General features: G+C 31.0%; 1 protein-coding gene across 1 annotated transcript in view; it reads right to left on the reverse strand.

Annotated features, from left to right (window-relative positions):
• LOC111703345 (nephrin) overlaps positions 1-24,902 on the reverse strand; it is a 46,012-nt gene that overhangs the window by 17,790 nt on the left and 3,320 nt on the right. The window contains exons 3-12 of the mRNA XM_023475246.1: positions 24,424-24,529; positions 23,659-23,756; positions 16,242-16,292; positions 14,966-15,051; positions 14,114-14,184; positions 11,218-11,373; positions 10,162-10,250; positions 4,488-4,559; positions 4,043-4,119; positions 1,261-1,332 (exon numbers count right to left, since the gene is read on the reverse strand). Coding sequence (XP_023331014.1) covers positions 1,261-1,332; positions 4,043-4,119; positions 4,488-4,559; positions 10,162-10,250; positions 11,218-11,373; positions 14,114-14,184; positions 14,966-15,051; positions 16,242-16,292; positions 23,659-23,756; positions 24,424-24,529 — 878 coding nt within the window. The remainder of the gene's footprint in view (positions 1-1,260; positions 1,333-4,042; positions 4,120-4,487; positions 4,560-10,161; positions 10,251-11,217; positions 11,374-14,113; positions 14,185-14,965; positions 15,052-16,241; positions 16,293-23,658; positions 23,757-24,423; positions 24,530-24,902) is intronic.

The raw sequence follows: 24,902 nt of genomic DNA on the forward strand, positions 1-24,902 counted from the left end.
AATAAGATGTTTTTTTTTAAATAGAAAAAAAGGGTATGGGCAATTAAGAATACATTTTTACTTCTAAATAGCGTCCTTTCCATATTAGATTTATTTAAGATCTTAACATACTACATTGAAGACAAGAAAATTTTAGAAATTAGAAATAAGAATATAAACAACGACAATATTTTTTCAAAGTTTTGCAGAGTAGCTTTTCTAAAGATTTAAAAAAGTAATATCTTTTTCCTCTTAGAATAAAACTATTTTTTATGTTACTTAAGATAAATTCAGCGTTTTTTTTACAGATCTTTGTAGTTAATGTAAAATGAATGACTATAATAAAGGATAAACAAGGAGGAAGCAGAAAGATAGGAAATGAATTGCCTTTATTTGATAGAGTTTGTAAATGCCAGAAATGAGTGGAAAATGCAAATCAAACCCAACTAAAACCAATAATTTGATATGCATCATGATATTTTTCTAGGGGGGGAGGGGGTAGAAAAAATTTTAGGAGGGGAGGGGGGTGGGGCTAAAAAAAAAATTAGAAACTTTGGAAACTTTTACCCCCCTACAGAATCATTATTTACGTCCTTGATTGATTGCTAAAACGTGCTCATATCTTCATTTGTTTCCCCTGATATGATACATTTATGAGCACAAACTCTTGTTGTCACATTCTTCTATACTTTGATCTAACAGTAAAATCTGTATAGTGTATACACTACAAGTCCATCATTTGAAATTAAGGCATCCACCAAAGCACCCAGAATGACATTTATATTGCTATATCAATTTTTTGTATGCTTTCAATGATAGGAATAGGGTTGTGTTGCAAACTTGCAAGGGTTCAGTTTCCTTAACGAAAGGTATGGAATCATTATAGTTCAATGGGAAGCGTTATTTCCCAAAATTATGTTGGTAAAGAGACTGCTTTTGTAATATAAGTGAGCATCCAGTTTAAGATATATTCCCTTGAAACTTGAATCTGGTCAATTATGTAGAAGCCTAGCTGACGTCTTTTTTACTTAAAATTGTTTAATTCTGAACATTGCTCCTCCGATGTTTCTAAAGCAAGAACTAAGCAAGCCACTATAGTAGAGAAACCCTATATGCAAATATAAGTTTTCAGAACGAAAAATATGGTTTTCATATCCTTACTTTATCAACTAAAACGTTTTACTTCGAATTTGACACTTTGTCAATGAGGGGGTTACTTGAATTTACGTTTTTAGTCCCTTTAAATGCATTTCTAAATAGTCGACGAGTCCCTTTATTTACCTGAATATCCTTATCTCCTAATGATGTGTTAAGGGTCCAGTAGAAGGTGTCAGCTAGGGGGTAGGAGTCAACCTACAAATATAACATGAAATATTTAAAGTGACACTTTTGATTTGATCGTAAAGGGAGAGACCGGCTAGAATTCATATAAAATTCATACACCATTTAATTCTCTTTCGAGAAATGTTTTTTTCTCTATAAATCAATAATCAATGATGTTTTTATTTGTAAATATTCTTAACATCAATAATAATTTAATATAAATTAATAATCAATGATGCTTTCATTTGTAAATATTCTTAACATCAATAATAATTTAATATAAATCAATAATCAATGATGTTTTCATTTGTAAATATTCTCAACATCAATAATAATTTAATATAAATCAATAATCAATGATGTTTTCATTGGTAAATATTCTTAACATCAATAATAATTTAATATAAATCAATAATCAATGATGTTTTCATTTGTTAATATTCTCTACTGCATCTATAATAATTTAGTGACCCCAATCTCGTCCCATAGCTTAGGTGTACTATGCAATTTATTTGAATTCTGACTTTTTTGTATGTGTGATCATAACTCATAAACCCCAATTGACCGCTTTACATACACCTTTGATTGGACAACTTGACAGACCTTCGGGAATGTTCTTTCTAGCGCTTAATTTAGGAATTCTTTGTGAGTGCTTTAACTTTTAAAGAGCAATTTTTGTTTCCAGACAAAGCTGGTTTCCAACGAGGTTATAGTATATAGAGTGATGATGTACGCTAATCCTTTACTAATTGTACAGGCCATGTTCTCCACTTTCAAAGGCCAATCTGTATATTACAGTATTCGGGGGTGATTTCTGAAAATATTCATTTTCATTTAAGCAGAATAGGGTTTTCAATAAAAAAAAATACTAAAACTGTAGAGACATCATTTTAACTTTTCCGTTAAATAGAGAGGGATGTATGGTTCACTTGGTACCCGTAAAGCTCTGTTTGATTACGAAGGCACGAGATAATTTTCTCTTTGAAAGTAGAATATTTTAATCGTGATTAAATGAAATGAAACAATGGAGGAAATTATAAGAATTCAGCACTTTTCGAGCTTCAATTACACTTTTAAAGGAAAACTTGAATATTAATAATTAAAACTAATATTGACTACTATAGCATTGTTTTTCAAAATGCCGACTGCATATCCGGCTAGGAGAATTTGTTTTCATTTTGACTATTGCAATCCACTGCTCTTTTATCACCTGCAGGATTACACTTTCACAGGAAGACGTACTATTGCAGTCTTTTACAGAGCAATATTTCATGATAAATAAACGGTTCTGAAAAAACTGAAAAAAAATTTAAGATGCAAAACCTCCCCATACACTCGTACCCCGCAAGCGTACTGCATTTTTTTGTGTGTACTGTATGATTAGGCAATACTCTCTTAATGTCCTTTTTCAGTAAACTGCAAAGAGAATAGAATATATATTAGAGGGGATTTTAGAGAATCCCTCGGTATGAATGTTTTCAGTCCCTTTCAGCCTGAAAGGGAGTTCAAAGTGTACAAATCATATAAATGTTCACAAATTATATTCAGTAGAGTACATTAATAAAGTATGTTTCCTAGACTATTCATTTCAATTTCGAATTTTTTAAAGCTGTTAAATAAACTTTATAATGAATTATGTGAACAAAAAACATCATTTGATTTATAGTTATAACAGAAAATCATCGTTTGTAAAGTAAAAGGCATGGAGTCTATGTGAAATGATCATTGGTCAATTATGAAACCAGCCTATTTCGTAATTTGGTTCATATTAATTTGAGATTTTCTATAAAATGATATTCCAGGGCCTAAAAGGTTATGTAGAATAAATATGTGAAGTACACCTGCAGTATGGAAAAACAGTACAAAAAAATGGCCGTTTTACACTTCTTTCTAGTAAATTCCCCTCTAATATATTCTATTCTCTTTGGTAAACTGTCCTTAATTACTCCATAGTGTACACTCAGGCTAGATAGCAGCCCAGGTAGTTAACTATCATCCCCCCCTGCTGGTTTCCCATGGATGCTCTTTTATAAATTGTTGTGTGATTGAAAAGATTTTATATTGGTCCTTTCAGATAATAATTATTAATTATCAGAAAATATATATCTTACAATTGATATATGAAGCGTTGTACCCTTCATGATGTATCTATATTTACTTTTATCATATATTATTTACGTTGTATGATATATTATTTACCTAGTATGATATATTATATTTACCTTATATCATATATTATTTACCTTGTATAATATATTATGTACCTTTTATGATATATTATTTACCTTGCATGGTATATTATTTACCTTACATGATATATATTATTTACCTTGCATGGTATATATTATTTACCTTGCATGATATATACTATTTACCTTGCATGGTATATTATTTACCTTGCATGATATATATTATTTACCTTGCATGATATATTATTTACCTTGCATGGTATATTATTTACCTTGCATGATATATATTATTTACCTTGCATGATATATTATTTACCTTGCATGATATATTATTTACCTTGCATGGTATATTATTTACCTTGCATGATATATATTATTTACCTTGCATGATATATTATTTACCTTGCATGGTATATTATTTACCTTGCATGATATATATTATTTACCTTGCATGATATATTATTTACCTTGCATGGTATATTATTTACCTTGAATGATATATTATTTACCTTGCATGGTATATTATTTACCTTGAATGATATATTATTTACCTTGCATGATATATGAGCTGTTTCTCTCTCTGAAACTCCGTATATTTTCTTCTGATTGGTGGAGCATGAAGGTTTATCTAAATATTTTATATCTCATAACATCTCGATCATTTTATATTTTTTAAAAACATTTTCAAAAAACTATAAAAATCAACAAAAAAAGGAACAGACAACTAACTTTATAAATGTTCAGATTTAAGCTATAATTGACTAAAATAAAAATGTGATAAAATTCCTAATATCTCTGTAGATTTTTAAGTTACAAAATAGACAGACATCATTTTGGAAATCCCAGAATTCGCTTGATAAATATAATGATAATATAAATTTGGAGTCATACAGAGTTAAATAGCAAGTCAAGTTTTTTATCCCATTTTTTGACTTTTAAAAGATTTCACAAAATTTTCTTTTGTCTGTTTTTTTTGGTATTATATTGAATACTTACACATGATTGCAATATTAAGATAGGTTGACGTTCCTGATCCTTCAACGTTCACGGCCTCACAGCTGTAGTTTCCTACAGTATATAGATACAGTGGTGGGAAATTATTAATCAGAGGCCGAATTAAAAAATTTTAATTCTAGTTTAATTAATTTTAGCCGCGGCTTAAATTTGAGTCGAGGCTTAAATATGGTTGGTTATACTAAAAATTGTATTCAATGTTTCAAGATATAAGCCGGAGCTCAATTGAAACAAGTTTTTACCGGATTTAAGGCGCGGCTCAAATTAATTAAACTAGGTGAGTAGTGAATTTATGAAATGGGAGGGGTAGTTGAACTAAGTACGGATTAGAATGCTATGTAACAGAGGTAGGAATTTATGAACAGGGAGAGATAGTTTAACGACTGAATTGGAAACTTATTAAAAGAAAAAGACAGTAGGTGCCGTTATGATAGTAATGATAATAATAATAATAATGATAATAATAATAATAATAATAATAATAATAATAATAATAATAATAATAATAATAATAATAATAATCGTAATAATAAAAATTAAATAAATTTAAACTATTTCTCCTAAAAGAGACTGTAGACAAATATTCAAGTAAACCTCCAGTTGAAAAATAAACCTCTCTCGTCGTTTCAAATGATTTGCCTTCACAATATTCGCAAGAAATTTTTCAAGAAATTACGTTTCAAAATAATCAATTTTCATCTGGAAAAATAAAAATATCATCGATCGTTTATTCTGGATCATACAAAGGTTTACATGATATCGTTGTGAATCAGGCATGCAAATCTTCACATGGAGGGTACGTTACTTAAAATTACGTTTACACACACCCTGTATATGTACCCAGTATACAGCTAGTTTATTAGATACACACACCCTGTAAACCCAGTATACAGCTAGTTTATTAGATACACACACCCTGTATACCCAGTATACAGCTAGTTTATTAGATACACACACCCTGTATACCCAGTATACAGCTAGTTTAACAGATACGCACACCCTGTATACCAGTATACAGCTAGTTTATTAGATACACACACCCTGTATACCCAGTATACAGCTAGTTTATTAGATACACACACCCTGTATACCCAGTATACAGCTATTTTATTAGATACACACACCCTGTATACCCAGTATACAGCTAGTTTATTAGATACTCACACCCTGTATACCAGTATACAGCTAGTTTATTAGATATACACACCCTGTATGTGTACCCAGTATGCAGCTAGTTTATTAGATATACACACCCTGTATACCCAGTATACAGCTAGTTTATTAGATACACATACCCTGTATACCCAGTTTACAGCTAGTTTATTAGATACACACACCCTGTATATGTAGTTAGTATATAGTAGTATATCAGTGACACCCTCTATACTCAGTATTTAGGTTTATATTAAAGTAGAAAATGAAGATTAACTGAACCCGAAAATTAGATTAGCATGGAGTACTTTGCAAATATATATAGTTTAAATTAAACCTAAAGTCAAGGATACAAATATTTATTCGTTTATAATTAATATCAGTTTTTTTCTGAAAGTCCAATTTAACCTTTTGTGTGGTAAAATGCAAAAACATATTTTTAAAGTGTGAAAAAAGTGATGAAATCTTCTTTTTTTGCAACGTAAGTTGAGTGGCATCTTAAGGTACAATACAAAGCTGCAGTATGAATGTACTCTTTTGGAAGTTATAAAACATAAACTCTTTTACAAATAATCTTAAAAATTCCTAAAATTATTGTCTACACTAATATATGGATTGGCAAGGACATTTCAATTTGACACATCTTTTCTTGTTCACCAAAATTACTGGTTACAAATTTTTTTTGAGATAACTTTTATTTTTGTAAATAATTCTTTATACAAAGATGGATTGGTAATTTTAGGTGTTTTTCAAAAATAAATTTGAACGACGTCTCATTTAATTTTTTTCCAGTGAATTGAAAATCGCTATTTTTGGAGAGTTTTTTGCTTCCAATATAATCAAAACAATTACAAACATTGTTTCGTCTTGAATCAAAAACGGAATTGTGTATTGTAACTCTGTCTGCAAAATAATGTATTCTTTAATTCTTCCAATTTGTTCTCTTTTTCTTCAGTTGAAATATATATTTGAATCATGGATGATTACTACACACTATACACAGTATAGATTGATGACGCGTCTTACAAGTGAGTCGGTATGAACCAAGGTACTAATGCATGGAAAGTTAATAGCGGTCGCGTATACTCTGCGTTCATATTGAAACCAGTTCTCTCTGGGCGGAATTTGTAAACAAGAATAGTTGCATCAGTTTTCGTCTAGTATCCGAGGAGGATAAAAGCATTTAATTTTGTTAATTTTGAAAATTCATACAATAGTTTCTTATGACCAGAATATTTCATTGATTTTTTATGTGAAAATGGATTCCATGTCAGGCTGTGACCTCCGTCTTGTGTTTACTTTCCCACCCAAAGACAGTACACTGCAGTACAAAAAATGCGTACACCTCTGAAATAACTTTCCTTGCATTAGAACCTTGGTGGTCTGAACAAGCTATAATCCGCAACGTTCATGTACAAATATTAATAAAGGAAAATGGAAAATATTTGTATTTTCATGATTAATGAAGTAAAGTTCTAGCCACGTGTTTGAATTGTGTATCTCACTCTATTCTACTATTTACTTAGAGTCATAAAGAGAGAAAGAGAGAAAGCAAGAGTTTTAAAAGCTGTTTTTAGATGTCTGGAGCTAGTTTTACCTCCTCGTCATGTTTCTCTCTTATTTTCTTGAATCCATGAAAGAACCTTTTAAAAGGTATTTCTTACGTTTCCTATTTTTTTGCAATAATTATCAGTGACATTTTCCTGGGAATTAGAGCTTTCACTAGGGATTTAGTACGGTTTCTTTTTGGGGAAAATGTATCAAGAAACCTGAAGGAAAACATTATGGATTCACGAAACCTCTCACTTTAATCTGGGAAGGTTTTCTAAATAATTTCCACTGGAACCACTGAACCCACTGTGGAGAGTTGTTAACCCTATTCCTTCTGGGGGGGGGGGAGAGGTCAAGTTGACTCCCCTGTAGTTTTTTTTACATAACTCAAAAAGTATTAGCCTGAGACTGTTGAAATTTTCTGGCTTTTCCCAAATAACCATATAGCGCTCTCTTTAGGTCTAAAACAAGGCTTTTTTACTAACTGCCTGAACCCTCATGTACACTGCCTGAATGACTACTTTTTACTGTAACAAACTTAATCTTAGTTTTGGCACACTTTCAGTTGTCAGATTTTGTTAATGTTTGGCTTTTTGGAAAGCCTATGACATAAAGAAATGGATTGCACAAGTTTTGAAAAGACATTTTTGCAAATTATTCGCATACAACCAGCAAAAGAAATTTATACATTTTTAGTTTTTCTTAATTACATACGTGTCAGGTCATTTAAAATGTTGCAAACAGTTTTGCAAATTTGAAATGGCATGCGTCAAGGGCTTTTCAAAAATATATATTTTATAATTTTTTGGAAATTTCTGTTTGTTTCTGCAAACATTTTTTTATTTTACAACTGGATTTCTGCAAAAAAGTCAATTTTTTCAAATTTTCAATTTTTTCAAATTTTCAATTTTTTCAAATTTTTCAAATTTTCAATTTTATTTGCAGATTTTAAAAGTATAGCATAAGAGCTATCCAATAATCCAATAACGTACCATTCGTCATATTTGGACATCAAAGTGAGTTGGGGTCCCCCCCCCCCACCGTATCCTGGTTTTCAAGTACCCCGGCAGGTTTAGGGTTAATGGAATTAATGGGCACAACATATATGATCTCAAAATATCCATCTCCATTGATTGATTATCTCCAAATTAACAGCAACAGACATTGTGAAGGAAATGAGTTCTTGCCATAAAACTGTGTTATTTGTTCCCTTTATCTTTGCAACCCAATCTTAGATATTTCTAACTACCAATGAATTCTGGAAAATAAAAAAAATCTGCATTAAAAAATTCAAGTATGTGTAAAAAACTCAATTCTTTAGTAAATCCTGTCCAGGCTACTAAGCGGGTAGTTAGCGTCATCACTCCATCCTGTAATAGTTTATCCATGGTTTGACTCTACTCTCCTAATATTTTGTTAAGTTTGTGAGGTATCAGACTGACAAGGAAAATATCCAGAAGATATTATTTTTACCGAAGTTGAGCAAAAAGTTTAATCTTTTAATATAGTGACACAGCTAGGGCTGGGCACGTTTCTTTTATTCGGTTGGTTAACGTTTAACGTTTAACATTTAACGTTTAACTAACTGTAACGCAACAATTCATTTGATAACTAATTATTAGTTCATATAATTTGTCCCATTATGTCTACATCAAATAAAGGTTTATAGAAGAAAGATTGGCTTGGTTGTCTATTTGTTTGTTTGTATTTGAAATAAACGTTAAAACGGTTGAACGAATTGGGCTAAACATTTTTGTGGCAACTTGTATGACAAGTTAATGGCTAGTTTATGAGACTGTAAAGGAAAACTGAGAGGGGTATAGGCTGAAACCTAAGAGCTTCAGAAGTTTATCAAGACCTATAAGTGTATTATTTGATGTTTTTGTCTCGAGAAATTGATATAAAACTGTGTCAAAATTATTCCAAAGCTTATTTATTAAAGATTTTGTTTAATAATCTAAGTTTAAAACAGATCATATTCAGCAAATACGCAACCATTCTGAAAACGACGATATCCCAGAGGAGCCCGAAAACTAAGGTTTGCTCCTATTGAAATTTGAATTAGATAATTTATAATTTTTAATAGATATCACTGATAATATATTTACTACGTTATATCTAATAAAAATGAAAAATAATAAAATTTAAATAATAAAAGGAGAAAGCAAAGTTTTTCAGGCTCCTCTGGGATATCGTCGTTTTTAGATTGGTTGCGTATTTGCTGAATATTATCTGTTTTAGCATAGATCTTTATACCAAATCTTACACATCTTGAAACAGGTCTTGATCAAATCCTGAAGTTCTTAGGTTTTAAACTATACCCCCTTTCATTTACCCTTTATAGTTACTTTAAGGTTAAAAACTAGAACTAGAACTAGAACTAGAACTAGAACTAGAACTAGAACTAGAACTAGAACTAGAACTAGAACTAGAACTAGAACTAGAACTAGAACTAAAACTAGAACTAGAACTACGAACTATACTGAAAACTTAAATTCAATTCATCTCCCAGAAAATTCAATATCTTCCGCAAAATGAATCCAGACACAAAGTTTTGATATAAAACACGATTAAATTGCTTCATGAGTGTATGGAACTTTACATTCTAATCTGATGTATCAGAATAGCTCTAATACTGGAGTTATGTTTACGAAATAAAAAACAGGATTACCGAAGCCTTGATTACAATCTTTCTTATTGTTTTCGAAAAAGCTAGTTCCCTCGCCTTCCATCTCCTCTGATTCACAAAATATCGTTGAAACGGCCAAACCAATTGGGTTTAAACTTGTTCTTGAGTAAACATGGCCCAACTGCCAGCGGTAGGTTTACGGACGGTTTCAGTGTTTGTTTGTTTTATTACAGATTATTTAACTAAAAATATTATTAATCTATGGTTTTATTATTTACAAAGAACAAGAAGAACAACTAGTAATGTAATATTAGAAGTGATTACTTACATTATGTCTCCAAAGAACTCTGTGTGGGGGTGGGTTACTCACAACATGACATTCAAAATACAGGTCATCTCCTTCTTCAAGGTCCCTGGAATTAAAAATATAGATAATCTCCTTCTTTAGGGTCCTTGGAATCACAAAATATTGATCATCTCCTTCTTCTAGGTCCCTGGAATTACAAAATATTGATTATCTCCTTCTTCTAGGTCCCTGGAATTACAAAATATTGATCATCTCCTTCTTCTAGGTCCCTGGAATTACAAAATATTGATCATCTCCTTCTTCTAGGTCCCTGGAATCACAAAATATTGATTATCTCCTTCTCCAAGGTCCCTGGAATTACAAAATATTGATTATCTCCTGCTCCAAGGTCCCTGGAATTACAAAATATTGATTATCTCCTGCTCCAAGGTCCCTGGAATTACAAAATATTGATTATCTCCTGCTCCAAGGTCCCTGGAATTACAAAATATTGATTGTCTCCTGCTCCAAGGTCCCTGGAATTACAAAATATTGATTATCTCCTGCTCCAAGGTCCCTAGAATTACAAAATATTGATCATCTCCTTCTCCAAGGTCCCTGGAATTACAAAATATTGATCATCTCCTTCTCCAAGGTCCCTGGAATTACAAAATATTGATTATCTTCTCTTAAATCATTCAAAAACATACAGTTAAACTCAGAACTTTGGAGACATCGAAAGAATTTATTACATGTCGTTTTCTGAACCTACTGATAAAAAAATGATGCAGATATTTAGTTTTTTTAATTGAATAATAATATGGAGCTCTTTAAAACAATTATAGCATATTTCATGGCTTTTTATTTTTATTATTACTGAGATTAAGGTATGATAATATAAAACCTATTGAAAAATCGCCAAGATGATAAATTCTTTCGATATATTTTGATTAAAAAATCTATTTAAAGTGTTAATTCTTAATTTCTTTGGATTCTCTTTATCCAAGAATTTTAAAATCTTGTTTACGCAACTATTTTCAGAAGAATTTAATATTTTGTTTTTAAGTGTTGAAGTTTTGAAAAACAGTTTTTACCTTGGATTGACAGCACGGCCGAGCCGAATCTCTACATTAGGTTTAAAGAAGACTGATATAGTTCTACTATCCTCCACGAATACTCCAGCTTCAAGTTTATAATTGGAGCCGCGGCAATAGAGCACCTGACCGTTGTACTCAGGTTTAGCCAGCAACCTGCATACAGTGGGATTCAGAAAACGGTGGAATACGAAGACGACGTTTAAGTTATCTTACTAGGAGTGACGTTGCTTTAAAGCAAAAAGTTTTTCAGTAGCTTGTTAAACAAATTATTACTTACGTTTAACTGTTAACACTAAACAGGCTGGGGGGGGGGGGGGAGTGTTTGGCGCCCCATGTAGTTTTTTGTCCTAGCACTCTCATTTTTGACACTATCACCGTGAAATTTTGTGACTTTTAATGAATAGTAATTCAAAGGATTTTTTGTAAAATTTTTTTTTTTAATGCATAGGGTTGGGTACAGCGCAGAAAAAAGTCCGATCTTTGGAAAAAAAATCTAAAATAGCCCATAACTGTTTTGTGTCTAAAGCTACACACATAAAACTATATTTCTGAAAAGCCCTTGAAAAATGGATATAGAAACATGTGTCACACTTTCATATTTGTTTAAAACAAAAAAATATATTTTTTTTTCATTTTTCCGACCCTTTTTAAAGCGATTTTTTCAACCCTTCCTAGCACCCAAACTATTAAAGTTATCGGTCTAATTTCTTTTTCATTGAGCTGGCCGTGGCAAATTGGGCAACGCACATGCATTTCAACCCTATACCTATTCTCTAAGGCCTTTTCTAGGGGGGGGGGGGGAGCGCCAAAAAGGCTATACATAGATTCAGACTCCCAGACTTTATAGGGTTAGCACTGATCAACTGTTTTACTTCATGTATCCTGGACAATTATTCCACAGTTCTATTTTTATTGAAAAATCATTAATCCATGTAAAAATATTTTATTTGAACTTATTCAAAACATTTCATAAGTCAACCATTTAAAGGTTTTTTTTTGTATTTTTGACCAAAAATGTCTCTGCAATATTAAAGATGAAATCAAACTTAAATGTCAATGCAACTCTATCTATCCTCTACACAAAATGAAAATAAAAGGATATAAGTAAAGTGCGTTATTTGGTTATATTAAAAAAATTACTGTATTTGGTTATTTTCTATCTTTCAATATACCATTATACCATTGCAAGTAGAAATGTTAGCATACCCAAAATTAGTTCTTATTAAAATATTATTATCAGGTTTGTATTTCTTTAGTCACGGAATTTTTTTCTTCACTCAGTGTAACATTTACAGGACATTAAAACACAAATATGCAAAAATTTCAAACCAGAAATGTCGGGTCTATAGTTTGCCCAAATATTCTGTTGTGAGCAAGCTATGGGAAGCCACTGAAAAGGTTCTCAGGGATGACAATATATGTGCAAATCTTTTGCAAGGACTGGATTGTTTCCTTGGAATGAACAAGCTACCAACAAACTAAAGTTAATGCCAGGAACTCTTTTCAAGTGGACTGTACACCATGAGCAGCTTGATGATCCTCCCCTAGCTGAACAGCTGGATGATCCTCCCTTCGCTGAGCATCTTGATGATCCTATCTACGCTGAACATCTTGATATAATAAGAGACAGAAAGATTTATGTGGGAGAAAAGTTGTTCAACTTTTATTGGTGCCTGGGTTGAAAAATATTAAAATCAAATAATTTAAATTTTTTGTAAAGTTCATTCTTGTCGGGTTTAGATTTTTTTTTTTACTTTTGTTCGAGTTTTTTATATTGAAACTTAATTTAAACGTTTTTTGTTAGAAATCGACTCATGAAAAATAGTGTTGTTATAAATACAGTACTAGCTTAAACGAGTGTAAAATAATAAAGTTTAACACTATAACCAAATAAGGCAATTTATAACCAACCTCAGTGAAATATATGATCAAATACAGCAATTTGATATGCTTTAAAGCAACCTGTGTATCTTAAGCAATGCTAAATCATTTCCATTTTTTTCTTCGGTTTCTTACTCAAGTATCTTCAAACTATAGAATGTATGTTTTTTCAACTAATTTGTGTTTAGCTATAGTGAGTAATAGATGTTTTTCCTAAAAATCGGAAAAGTTAAGCTTAACCATAACCAAATAACGCACTTCACTCTAGTTATAAAACTCAATCACAATACTTGTGTAACATGATTAAGTTCCGATGTACAAAATAAAAGGTTTAAAACTTAAATCAAATTTCCTAAAAAAGATTAATGACGCCCTTTCACAACGGTAACCTTGTAAGCTTTGTCTTATCAAGGATAAATTAGATATCAACAATATTGTTTTTGAAAACTGTTTAATCTTATGTTGATATTCTGCAAAAGTGAATTGTGCATTTTTTGCTTCAGAAACAGTGAAAAAATAGAATAACGAATTCTTCTCCAGGCATTATTGACCAGATTCATGTTTCCAGAGTACTGTTGTGAATCCGGCAAACCACTCTTACAAATTATGGGTCACTTAAAACAACGTAGTAATTCTCTTTAAGATTGTGAATTCCTGAATCCAGGAGAAAAAATGTTCTTAAAAAGTTTTAATTCTCTGCAACTCAAAGCTTTTAGGTGAAGTGAAGGGAATGATATATGTTTATTGTTTCCAGCAAAATAAAACATAGAAAATATCATAGATTAACTACAATACAGATAGAACACTAGATGTCGTCTTTTAAAGATTTAGGAAATTTTCGTTCACAATAACCCTGAGGCAGAGGCCCAAAGAAGTGACGTGCATGCCCTCTCTCTGTCTTGTCATTTAACGCGGCATGCCTGTGGGTTATTGTGCACGAAAACCCCTAAACCTTGAAAAGACTATACATTTACTGTTTTCTATCTGTATTGTTATTAATCTATGGAAATACCTTATCCAACTTGTTGTTACATTTCCGTCAGAACTCACAGACACTTTATCCGTAGTCACTGGTATCATTCCCTTAAACATTATAATATTTTTGTGGCAACTAACTTGACTGATAGGTAAGGTTTCTACCTGAATGAAATTTTAAGTCTGCCACAAAATAATCATATTTTTTGGGAATTGAGAATTTTGGCTAATAGCGTGTGCGAGTTGGCCAAAACTATGGAAGAATTGACTAAAACTGTGTGAGAATTGGCTAAAACTGTGTGAGAATTGACTAAAACTGTGTGAGAATTGGCTAAAACTTTGTGAGAATTGGCTAAAACTGTGTGAGAATTGGCTAAAACTGTGTGAGAATTGGCTAAAACTGTGTGAGAATTGGCTAAAACTGTGAGAGAACTGAGAATTGGCTGAAACTGTGTGAGAATCGGCTAAAACTGTGTGAGAATTGGCTAAAACTGTGTGAGAATTTGCCAAAACTGCTTTCCACTCATCAGCTGTATTTAATGTTGCTCTCATAATTTAAAGGCAGACGCCAAACGCAGTTACGCGCGCATGCCGCAATGAATTATAAGAAAAAGAGAGAGCCAGTTCTAACCATGCCCGTGGCGCTCGGCCCCCTAGCCTGTCCTAGCCGCGGTGTTCGACTCCATAGCCTGAACTAGCCGTAGCGCACGGCATAGAAAGTGTCTTAACCTAACCTAACCCTAAAATATATTCTAATCTCTCTTCTTATAATTTATTAAGGCATGAGCACATAACTACGTTTGGCCGCACCCTAGTTTTTAGTAAATAAAAAAACACGGAGAAATATTACAGGGGGAAATATTACCCGGGAGAAATAAAAATATTAAACCTGGTGATTCTTGTGTTTTCTAAACCAGGCAATATGGCTTGAAGGCAGAGAACCCCAGGATATACAGGCCAAACTGTACTCTTTTCCTTAATTTTTCAAAATGCATTAGGTCATTTTTTTAATTGAAAACATGCTTGAAAAAGGCATCCTTCAACAAAAGGCCAGATATATTTAAGTTCGCAAAACATAATTGCTAAAATGCTATTCTTGTTTTTATTTTTGTTAAACAGAAACAAGAAAAGTAGGAAAGGGTCGTAAATAGTAGAAAGATAAAATCTGAGCTGCCATTTATTTTTTTAATACACTTGTTGTCCTAAATATCAATACATTGAAGACGACTTTGGATTTTATTCTGAGTTCTACCTAGTTTTTAAACAGCATTGATGCCTATTAAGTTGGAAACAAAGAGAAGTTATCAATTAATTTGTAAATTTGAAATTTGAAAAAAAGCTTGTCAGTAATCAAAACTTTAATAGAAAAGTCGTTTTCATTGTATTGATATAAACGTCGACCATTGTATTAAGATAAAGAAAACCTCACATTAACAATTTAGATAATGACAACCAGTCAACTAACTAATCAACATATTAACCAATCATACAAACCAGTCAACTGACTAATCACCATATTAACCAATCAAACTAACCAGTCAACTAACTAATCAACATATTAACCAATCATACAAACCAGTCAACTAACTAATCACCATATTAACCAATCATACAAACCAGTCAACTAACTAATCACCATATTAACCAATCATACAAGCCAGTCAACTAACTAATCAACATATTGACCAATCAACCTAACCAGTCAACTAACTAATCACCATATTAACAAATCAAACAATCAGTCAACTAACTAATCACCATATTAACCAATCAACCAAATAATCGACCTACTAATGAGTAAATCAATCAACTAACCATTCAACCAATCATCAATCAATCGATCAACCAGCCAAACTAACCAATCAGCCAATCAATCAACTAACCAAACATTAAATTAATCAACCAATTTCATTCCACCAATCAACCAATCAATAAATCAACCAACCAACCAATCACCAATCATCAATTAATCAATTATCAATCAATCAATCATTCAATCAGCTAACCGTTTACCCAATTAATCAACTAACTAAACAAGAAATTAATCAATCAATTTCATTCTCTCAATCAATCAATCATTCAATCAACCAAACAATCAATCAATCAATCATTCAATCCGCGAATCTATAACCCAACTAATCTTTCAATGAATTAAGCATTATTACCTGATAGTAAAGGCCTGTCCTCCGAAATAATTCTGGCTCCAAGGGGAGGAACTAAACATGAAAAAATTAGAAGAAGTTTATTTAGTTTCCGGAGATGGTATTTTTTTATAGAGAAAAAGGATTAGAAGTTAATCTAGTCGTAGCTAGCTTAAGTACCCTTTACTATTCCAAATTCCTAACATATTTATTTTCTTATTATGCTTTCTTGCTATATTTTGCAATTCTGATATTCGTTGGTTGAATTTAATTCATTTTTATTTCAATATATTTTCGTCGCTCGCAGAAAAGTTTATCATGAATTTTTGTCCGCATTTTGCAATATTCCAAAATTTTGCAATATTCCTAAATTTTGCAAAATAATTTCCAAATTCTCGAATATTCCTTCTCTAAAGGATATTATTATAATTCCTGTTCTAAATTTAGAACAAGCAGTTCTCTTTGAAGATTAGGATTCTTGCATTTTAAGCTTGTTGAATTTCAAGTTTAGAATATCTGATAAATCTATTAAAATATGAGGTAAGAATGAAACTATTTCATCTAAGATGCCAAATCCTTTTTGCTCCAGCAAAATATTACACAGTAGTAAATTCGAATCAACAGTTAGCAAAAGAAAAAAAATTTAAAAAACCACAAATCATTCAATTATTAAATGCTATAAGCAGGGCAGTATAAAAAGAGCAACATCTATGTTTCAGGCTAAGATTTTATAATTTTATTTTTAAATTTAATTATCTTGAAATCTAGATCTGGAATAATTAAACAAGAAAGATTGTTGGTCGGCTTGAACAGCAGAACGGATGGACTGATTGTGATAATGCTAGGCTACATTTGTTGCATAAAACGCGCTGGGTCGACTCTGCACTGGGTTGCCTGACTGGACAGTAGGACTGAATGCATATACAGTACATATTGTACCGACACGGATCCTGTAACTTTTAGACTGGGGTAATTAAAAGGTGCGTCTTATTCTGATTTTAGTTCCTGTGACATGGATTATATAAAAATTAAAATTTTGACTTTTTATTTGTGTCACTGTCAACACAGTTTTTAGTAATCTTTTAGTGTCATCAACCAATCACAACGATATACTCATCGCCAAGCTATGATTACTTTTTAAATCAATGATAATGGATTTTTAAAAAATCCATCCAATGAATTGGATGGAATTGCTGAATTGAAAGACAAACATAGGTATCCAATTACAAGGGTGGTAACCTCCAACAAATTTTGCTGGAAAAATATTTTGGATAAGAATTCGTATTTATTTTAACCGGAGAGAAATATTTTGACTTTTTACTATTTTTAAGAATACATGTAGTGTAAATGCAAAGTTGACTAAAGGTTGCAAGGACTCGCGCAAAAATTGTTGAAAGTTGAAAACATTAGGAACACAAACTTGTAAGAACTATTGAGAATAATAAAACATTAGGAACACAAACTTGTGAGAACTATTGAGAATAATAAAACATTAGGAACACAAACTTGTGAGAACTATTGAGAATAATAAAAAGTTTTAGATTTCTAATATACAAGTTTCAACCAAATAAATTTGGTTTTCTCCAACTTGTACGTAAACTGAAAACCAGATGAATCAATTAGATTCTAGTACAATAGATGGCAACGTAGAATATGTACACATCAGTACAGTTGTATTCTGACGTAACAAGTGTCAACAGTTATTCGTGTCCGACTAAATTATTAATAATATAGTGAAAGTTTTAGGATAAAGTGCTTATCTTACAATAAAATATGTGCAACTTTATGTGTTCTTTATTTTCTGTTTTTACACTTTTTTAATCTTGGAAAACATGTCAACTAACGTGAGAAAATTTAGTTTCCTTGTTATATTTGACACTTGTGACGTTGTGTATAATTGGTTCATTTCTCTGTTGCCACCTATTGTACTTAATAATCTATTTGAGATGAACAATAAGGTCACAAATTTGTTCAAGAAATATTGGACATTTTTTAGACTTGAATGAGAAGATTTTTATAAAGTTCACTTGTCCAAAGTTTAAAGAAAAAAAAGGTTAATCAATAAAACAATTCAAACTATTGAAGGGATGAAAAAGGAGGTGTTTTTATTGTACAAAGCCGCACTGTACATCTTGAGGCAATTTCTTGATAAATATGATAAACCCTGATATGAAATATAGAAGTATAGAAACTAATAAACATCCGTCTTCATCGGTATTCAGTAAATGAAATACATATCTTATAGCTATGACCAAATATTTAATCTTTTATTGAGATATATAGAAGGAAAAAATAGATAGATAGATAAATAGATAAATAGATAAATAGATAAATAGATAAATAGATAAATAGATAAATAGATAAATAGATAAATAGATATATTCTAACCGCAGCACTCGGCTAAGCCTGTTTTAGCCGCGGCGTTCGGCCTCCTAGCAGGTCCTATCCGCAGCGCTCGGCCCCATTGTAGCCTGCGGTGCCTTAGAGGGCCTAACCTAACCTTCGGAAATTGCCTCTTGGGATATTGCACCAGCACATTTGGGAAGTTGCCACTTCGGAAGTTGTCACTTGGGAAGTCACACTTGGGAAATTGATTCGAGAAAATACCTAGCATTGATAGATAGATAGATAAATAGATAGATAAATTAATAGATAGATAGATAAATAGATAAATAGATAGATAGATAGATAGATAGATAAAAACTACAAAGATAATAATATAAATTATGATAATAAATAACTTTCCATAAGATCACGATTGTGAACAGGAAACGGGGGAAATTATAAAACAGGAACATTGGTTTAAATATGTNATTATTAATATGAACAAGTATTGATGAATCAATAGGAGAGAACTGAATAGAAAGAAGATTAAAGATTGAATGATATTAAGATTAAAGAAGATTAAAGATTGAATAAGATTAAGATCTAAAAATCTTCTCTCAATCATCTCTAGTACAACCTGGATACACCCTTAGTCATTTATTGATGTATTATGTTGTATACACGGATAAACCTGGTCAAAATATGGATATTTATTATATAATAATACACATTATTTCTTTATCAGGGATATAATATATCTTTTTATAGATCCTCTAAATCCAACATATATCACTTTTATCCTGTTTTACTCCCGTAGTTTCTTTGTTCTAATTTCTATATCATTATTATTCGATTTTCTTCGAATCTCAAAGGATAAATTTATTTATATATTTTTATTGCTACCACCGTATCCGTTTCTAGTGCTTTTACCACATAAAATTTTCTTGTACTACTTTCTTATTTTGTGCTACTACCAAACTGCATTTGTTCCTATACTGCAATCACACTATACTATTCTTATATCGACCACACTACACTTTTTTGTATTACTACCACACTACACTTTTCTTGTATTTCTACCACACTATACTACTCTTGTACTGCTACCACACTACACTATTCTTGTATTGCTACCACACTATACTATTCTTGTATTGCTACCACACTATACTATTCACGTATTCATACCACATTATACTTTCTTGTATTGCTACCACACTATAATATTCTTGTATTGCTACCACACTACACTATTCTTGCATTGCTACCACACTATACTATACTTGTATCACTACCACATTACACTATTCTTGTATTGCTACCAAACTTCACTATTCTTTCATTGCTACAACAATCTACTATTCTTGTATTGCTACCACACTATACTATTTATTTATTGCTACCACATTATACTTTTCTTGTATTGCTACCACAATACACTATTCTTGTATTGCTACCACACTATACTATTCTTGCATTGCTACCTCATTATACTTTTCTTGTATTGCTACCACAATACACCATTCTTGTATTGCTACCACACTACACTAATCTTGTATTGCTAAAACATTATGCTATTCTTATATAGCTATCTCACTACACTATTCTGGTATTTCTACTATACTATACTATTCTTGTATTGCTACCCCACTTTACTATTCTTATATGGCAATCTCACTACACTATTCTTGTATTGCTAACACACTATACTATTCTTGTATTGCTACCACACTATACTATTCATGTATTGCTAACACACTATACTATTCTTAAAAGGCTATCTCACTATACTATTCTTGTGTTGTTACCACACTACACTATTCTTGTATTGCTTCAACACTAAACTATTCTTGGATTGCTTACACACTTTACTATTCTTGTATTGCTATCACACTACACTATTCTTGTATTGCTAACACATTATACTTTGCTTGTATTGCTATCACACTATACTATTCTTGCATTGCTACCACACTTCACTATTCTTGTATTGCTTCAACACTAAAATATTCTTGTATTGCTTCAACACTAAACTATTCTTGTATTGCTTCAACACTAAACTATTCTTGTGTTGCTAGCTCACTATACTATTCTTGTATTGCTAACACATTACATTATTCTTGTATTGCTACCAAACTTCACTATTCTTGTATTGCTACAACAATCTACTATTCTTGTATTGCTACCACACTATACTATTTATTTATTGCTACCACACTATACTATTTATTTATTGCTACCACATTATACTTTTCTTGTATTGCTAGCACACAATACTATTCTTGTATTGCTACAACACTACATTATTCTTGTGTTGCTAACGCACTATACTATTCTTGTATTGATACCACACTACACTATTCTTGTATTGCTACAGCACTATATGCTATTCTTCTATTACTACCACACTACACTGCTGCCAATCTGGATTAAAAATTCTTTCTAATTTAAAAGTTTTATCTGTTGAAAGCTTTGTCCCTAATTATCTATATTTGTCTTCCTTTTATAGCAAAAGTTCCTCTTTGTTCTACAGTTTCTATAAACTAGACATAATAATTTTATTTTAATCCTTTAACCCTTTCAACTTTCATTCAAGGGGACAAATCCATTCGTAATTTTTTTTATAAGGTTAAAGAAGATTTAAGGAGGGGTAATGAGGTTGGACGAGGTTGAAAGAGATTGAACAAAGTTGAATGAGGTTTAATGAGGTTGAATAAGGTTTGATGTGGTTGAAAAAGGTTCTATGAGATTTACCATGGTTGAACGAGGTTGAAAGTGGTTGAACGAGGTTGACAGAGTTTAAACAAGGTTTAACATGGTTCAATGAGGTTGAATGATGTTCAAAAAGGTTAAACAAGATGGAATGATGTTGAAAGAGGTTGACGGAGGTTTAACTAGATTTTACAAGGTTTAAAAAGGTTTTACGAGGTTTCACGGGGTTCATGGAGGTTTAAAAAGATTTAATGAGCTTAAACGAGGTTTAAAGAGGTTGAACAAGGGTGAACGAGGTTTAGCGAGGTTAAACAATATTTAACAAGGTTGAACGAGATAAAACAATGTTTTACGAGGTTTAACAAGATTAATGAAGGTTTAACAAGGTTAATTGAGGTTGAACAAGGTTAAACGAGTTGACCATGGCTTAATGAGGTTGAAATAGGTTTAACAAACGAGGTTTAGCGAGGTTTAAAGAGGTGTAATGAGGTTTACTAGGTTTAAGGAGGTGCATTGGAGAAGTTTATGCTGATGTAAGTATTTGAAAACCTATTGGGGAAAGAATGCACTAATTGAGTATTTGCATTCGGGAGGGATTGTTAGGTGGGAAATAGGACAGACAGGAAAATTTGGAAATAGCTGTTAATAAAGAGATGTTACGCAAAATATAAACAGTAGGAAAAGGAGAAGATTTAGAAAATCTGGCGGCATTTTAAAATGGGAATTAGGTTTTGGGGAAAATGAAAAGGAAGATATAAGAAGAAAAAAGCTATTTGTAATTCTTGCAATTATCTTCCAGAGATTTAATAATTTCTAGTTCTGCAGAAAGCTGTTGCTGTTGGAATACCAGGCGCCAGTAATTAGAATTCAGTTTCGTGATCATTAAATTAGAATATTTAATTAAATCATCAAGATGCTTAGTAATCATAATTAATAATAATGGTCATCATAGAAATTGCGCTTTTATGTTTTACTTAAATTATGGGTTGGTTAACACGATTTAGAAAAAATTCAATTTTTTTGTTCTTTGTCTTGCTTAACTCCTGAAAGCATTTCAAAATTACCAACAGTCTTTAAAAAATTTAAAACATTTTTTTATTACAAACATTTTGTTCGCAAAAAACAATAATTTAGTTCGAAAATACAATTATTTTGTCCTTATTACAAACCCTACATTTCGAACTTATTTTAAACCAAATCATTCTAATTTCGGTAGAACCTACTTACAAATAAAGTTTATTTTTTTTTACAGTGAACGAATGGCTTTTATATTAGAAATGTCTCTTTTTCTATTTGCATATAGTTTTTAATTGATATTTTTATGACAAATAATTAGGTTTATTTGAAAGTGTTGTAATAGATAAATAATACAGTTAGATTACGAGGTAATGGATGGATAATAATGTGTCTTCAAACCATGTTATTAAAAAACAAAATCAATTAAAAGAAAGTCAAAAATCTATATTGATTCATTCGTTTTCCTAAGCTTATATAGGTTAAATAGTTTCGGGAAGGAACTTTTCTTCAATATAATAATCGAAAAACAACAACAATTGAACCTCCAGATTATAAGAATTTTTAAAAAGAAAGCATATTTGACATAATTCTTGCATACTTGCATTATCTTGGGCACAGTTATAGTTTTTGAGAAAATTAATATTATATTATTATGTCCGTTAAAAACCGTGATATTTAGGGGAAAAAATGTTGATACATGAAGAGCCAAAAAACTATGGAAAAAGAAGACAAAACTTTTGCGAATGTTAATATTTGATGTTGTTACCGTGCATAAAGTTTACTAGTAACTTATAATATCACATGTTATGTTAAATCGGTCTGTTGACATTGCACAGTTGCTGTGGCTTATGTTCATTGAACTATTTAAACATAGAGTAATAAAACGAAGAGGTGAAGCTTAGCTCAGATGTATACAACCAACCTCCCTATTCATTAATTAATAGGGAGGTTGTATACATCACGATATGTTTACGTATCTAACACTGTGCACTTGTTTATAAAGTGATAGTATTTCTAAGGGGGATTTTATGAAATTGACCAATTTTTAGATTTTCTTTCTTTATTTAAATCCATATTAATTGTTTATCTAATTATAAATACTTATATTCTAATATCTACATAAAACCACCCCTTAGAAATACGATCACTCTATATACAAGTGTACAGTGTTAGATACGTAAACATATCGTGATGTATACAACCGACCGCTCTTTTAATAAATTAATAGGGAGGTCGGTTGTGTAATTCTGAGCTAACCTTCACCTCTTCGTTTTATTACTCTATGTATTTAAAATTATAACCTAATTCTAAAAGTCGTCTGTTAATTCCAGAACTTTTTAATTATCACAGTATAAAAACTTGCTGTTAAAATTAATTTTATGCTTACACATGATATCAAGCTTGATAGATGATTCCAGGGGAGCCGTGATATTATTATTGTTTGCTCGACATCTGTATGTGACACCTATGTCCTCTCTACTTAACCTACAATACATTTATGTAGAGTCCAGAGCCACAGAATATTGGTGTATGTATGTTTGTATGCATATATACATATAAGGGTGTATGTGTATGGGTTTATGTTATTTACAAGCCAGCCAAAATGTAACACCACGAGTGTTGAAATATTTTTTTTTTAGATTTGACTAACAACTCAAAATTAATTAATTGTTTGATTAAAAAGATAAAAAAACAAATATTGAATTAAAGAAATTTCTGAATTTTCTACCATAATTTAATTTATCTATTTTAAAATCAATATTTGTCTGACTGATATAAATCCAAACTGAAATGTGTTTTTGAAAAAAAAAAACTTTTTCGTTTTGAAGAGGGTGCAGACTGCAGAGATAAAAGCATTTAATTTATGTTTTTAACTATTACTAAAAATAACCCTAAATATATCTTTATACATTTGGCTTGTTTGGCTGTCTTCAATCATGTATCGAATTATCAGTATTCAACACTGTTAGAAAAACACGAACATTTTTATACTAATATCGAATAGCCGAAATCATTTCGACATTACGACGATTTTTTAAAGAATTAGAACATTTAAGAGAAGAAAATGTTTTAAAAATATGTTTACAATTTAGAAATGTTTTGAAAATACGATATTACTAACAATTTTTGTTTTCTTAACAATAAAATATACCTCTGGATGGAAAGCGTATTCTGCACAACTCCGAGTTCGTTTCCAATAAATGTTTTATCGTAGATTTGGTTCCCTCTGTACCATACTACACCAGGGGCAGGGTCACCTAAAAACAATACATTTTTCAAGTTAGATAATATCATTAAAAACTCTAATTAGATACTTGAAAAATAACGAAAATGAAAGATATTGGTTTTACTTTAAATGTAAATAGGAATTTATCAAAACTTGTTACAAAACATTACTAATGCTATTTACATGTAATAAGATTTTAAATACTTTAAAACTACCTCCTAATTGTAAAATATCTTCTAATTACTTAACACTTCCTAATAAGAAATCAAATCCTAAGAACTAAACATCGTTGAATATTATTAAATACTTCTTAATTACCAAATACCTCCTAAATAGTAATCACCTACTTAAATTACATGTTATACCTTCTAATAACTAAAAAACTTCTAATTACTATTCACCCC

Source organism: Eurytemora carolleeae, unplaced genomic scaffold, assembly GCF_000591075.1.
Source record: "Eurytemora carolleeae unplaced genomic scaffold, Eaff_2.0 scaffold520, whole genome shotgun sequence".
Classification (NCBI taxonomy): Eukaryota; Metazoa; Arthropoda; class Copepoda; order Calanoida; family Temoridae; genus Eurytemora; species Eurytemora carolleeae.